General features: G+C 44.4%; 1 protein-coding gene across 1 annotated transcript; it reads right to left on the bottom strand.

Moving 5' to 3' along the window:
• On the bottom strand, positions 1 to 1,036 carry BBBOND_0002650 (hypothetical protein, conserved; the record flags this gene model as incomplete). Its single annotated transcript, XM_012915103.1, has 1 exon — positions 1 to 1,036. A coding segment is annotated over one exon (1,036 nt), but the record flags the coding sequence as incomplete, so codon positions are not given.
• Between the last annotated feature and the right edge of the window lie 1,246 nt (positions 1,037 to 2,282).

Here is a 2,282-nt window from a genome sequence, read left to right as displayed (position 1 = left end):
CCTTAAGCCGCTCGCTCTCATGCTTAACATTGCTAAGTGAATTCTTAACTCTAATAACTAAATTAGGATTTAGGTCATTGACAGCATTTAATATCGTTTTATTGTGTTTATCAAAATTAAAAGTGCCATTAAATTTCTCAGCACTCAGGTGGCAATGTCTAAGCTTCTCGTTAATCTGGTCTACAGCATTGAAAACGTCGGCGTTCTTGGCGGCTGAGAGCGTTTTTTCCGGGAATATGTCAGCTACACTTCTCTTGAACTCTTCATCAACCTGCGAAAGTATGAGAGTCATCGGTTCACTCACCTTTTTATTAGACTGCTCCACTGCCTTATTATACCCCCGCACCCCTTTAACCACCTCCGCAATCGCAGCATTAAAACCGTTTTTACCGGCGTGTTTATTTTGCTCAAGTGACTTAATAGCTTCTGTAATTTCTCCTTTATGCTGCCCTAAATGCTTGTGGATGTTACTGAGAAAACCACTCAAAAATCCCATCACCCCGTCACACAGCCTGTCCAGGTTAGAGTACACTATCCCCTGGCCATCGTAGCCTTTGGAAGCAGAGTTGAAGCCGAGGAAAGTCTCGAGGCCGGAACATAAATTATCTAAGAGATTTTTAGGCTCATTTGGATGATTATTAAGATTCTCGTAAAATCCACAAAGCTCCTTCACTTTCTCCAAAGCCTCCAACTTGGACTGCAATTTGGCTGAGTCAGCAGAGGGAGAGGGGGAAGGAGGAAGACTATTATAAAGGTTTTTAGGGCTATTAAGTTGTTGTTCAAGAAGCTTAATTTGCTGAGTAACTCGCTCACTAAGCTTCACAATTTCATCGGTGCCATCAGCCTGGTCAGCAGAGTTGACAGACTCAGAAAGGGTAGTAACATAAGAAGAGTAAACATCTTTTAGGTCATTTTTTAGGTGCGGATTATTGTCGAAACAAGCGATAATAGCCTTCACAACGGCTTTCTTAACACTCTCACTCTCACCAACAAATCCTCCAAGCTGTCCAGCCAATTCACCAAGCTGGACAATCATCTCTTCAACAGACTTCAAGGCAAGAGATGGAGGATGTTTATCGTGCTTAGATTTACAGTCCTTGATACATTGTTCAAGTAGACTTATATTGTGATTGTTACTGGAATTATTTTGTTGTTTAGGTGCATTAAGTTTTTTAGAATCTTCAATCTGCTTCTCGTAGTACTGACAGTAAGTCTCCTTATCAGAGTATTTGAAGGGGCAAGAGAGCTTAGATTTTTCGGCTTCAAGGGAGTTAGTAGCGCTACTTATAGCCTCCTCAATCAACTTTTTCAAAGCTTGAGACAACTTGGTAAGACCATCACCACTACCACCATTCCCATACCTAACCTGGATCAACCAGTCGATGGACTCAGTCAGAAGGGAAGTGAAGGGTGACGAGGCACAAGTTATTGGTATGGTTTAAGGAGGTCATAGCGGTAATATGGCGAGGTGATTTGAAGGATGTAGAGTGGATAAAGGGGCGATGTAGAGTGGATAAAGGGATGATGTAGAGAGGGTAAAGGAGCGATGTAGAGTGGGTTAAGGAGCGATGTAGAGTGGATAAGGGAGCGATGTAGAGTGGACAAAGGGCGATGTAGAGTGCGTAAAGGGGCGATGTAGAGTGGGTAAAGGGGCGATGTAGAGTGCGTAAAGGGGCGATGTAGAGTGCGTAAAGGGGCGATGGAGAGTGGATAGAGGAGCGATGTAGAGTGGGTTAGGGAGCGATGTAGAGTGGATAAAGGAGCGATGTAGAGTGGGTAATAATCACCACTTGTGACCATGTCATCGCTGCCGTAACCATGTCATCGCTGCCGTGACCTCTAACTTGGTCAGGTGCTTGGTCAGCACATAGGTCACCACGTTGGTCAGCACATAGGTCACCACGTTGGTCAGCACATTGGTCAGCACATTGGTCAGCACATTGGTCAGCACATAGGTCACCACGTTGGTCAGCACATTGGTCAGCACATTGGTCAGCACCTTGGTCAACACGTTGGCTAACACGTTGGTCACCACTTTGATCAGCACTTTGGTCAGCACATTGGTCAGCACATTGGTCAACACTTTAGTAAACTACTACACAATCACGTACAACGATTAATGAGTGATGCAACAGATTAAAGCGCAATTCATAAGTTAGGTGAGTAGGTGATGCTAGGTGAGTGTAGATAGTAAACACATGAGTGCGATTACGGTTGCAGGTAAAACACCCTGTTAAGCTTGTTAACACGTGCGGCGGCGAGTAGTGATTGAGCGGCGATGC

This window comes from Babesia bigemina, scaffold Bbigscaff_70308, assembly GCF_000981445.1.
Source record: "Babesia bigemina genome assembly Bbig001, scaffold Bbigscaff_70308".
NCBI lineage: Eukaryota > Apicomplexa > Aconoidasida > Piroplasmida > Babesiidae > Babesia > Babesia bigemina.
This window is presented reverse-complemented; position numbering and strand designations above follow the sequence as displayed.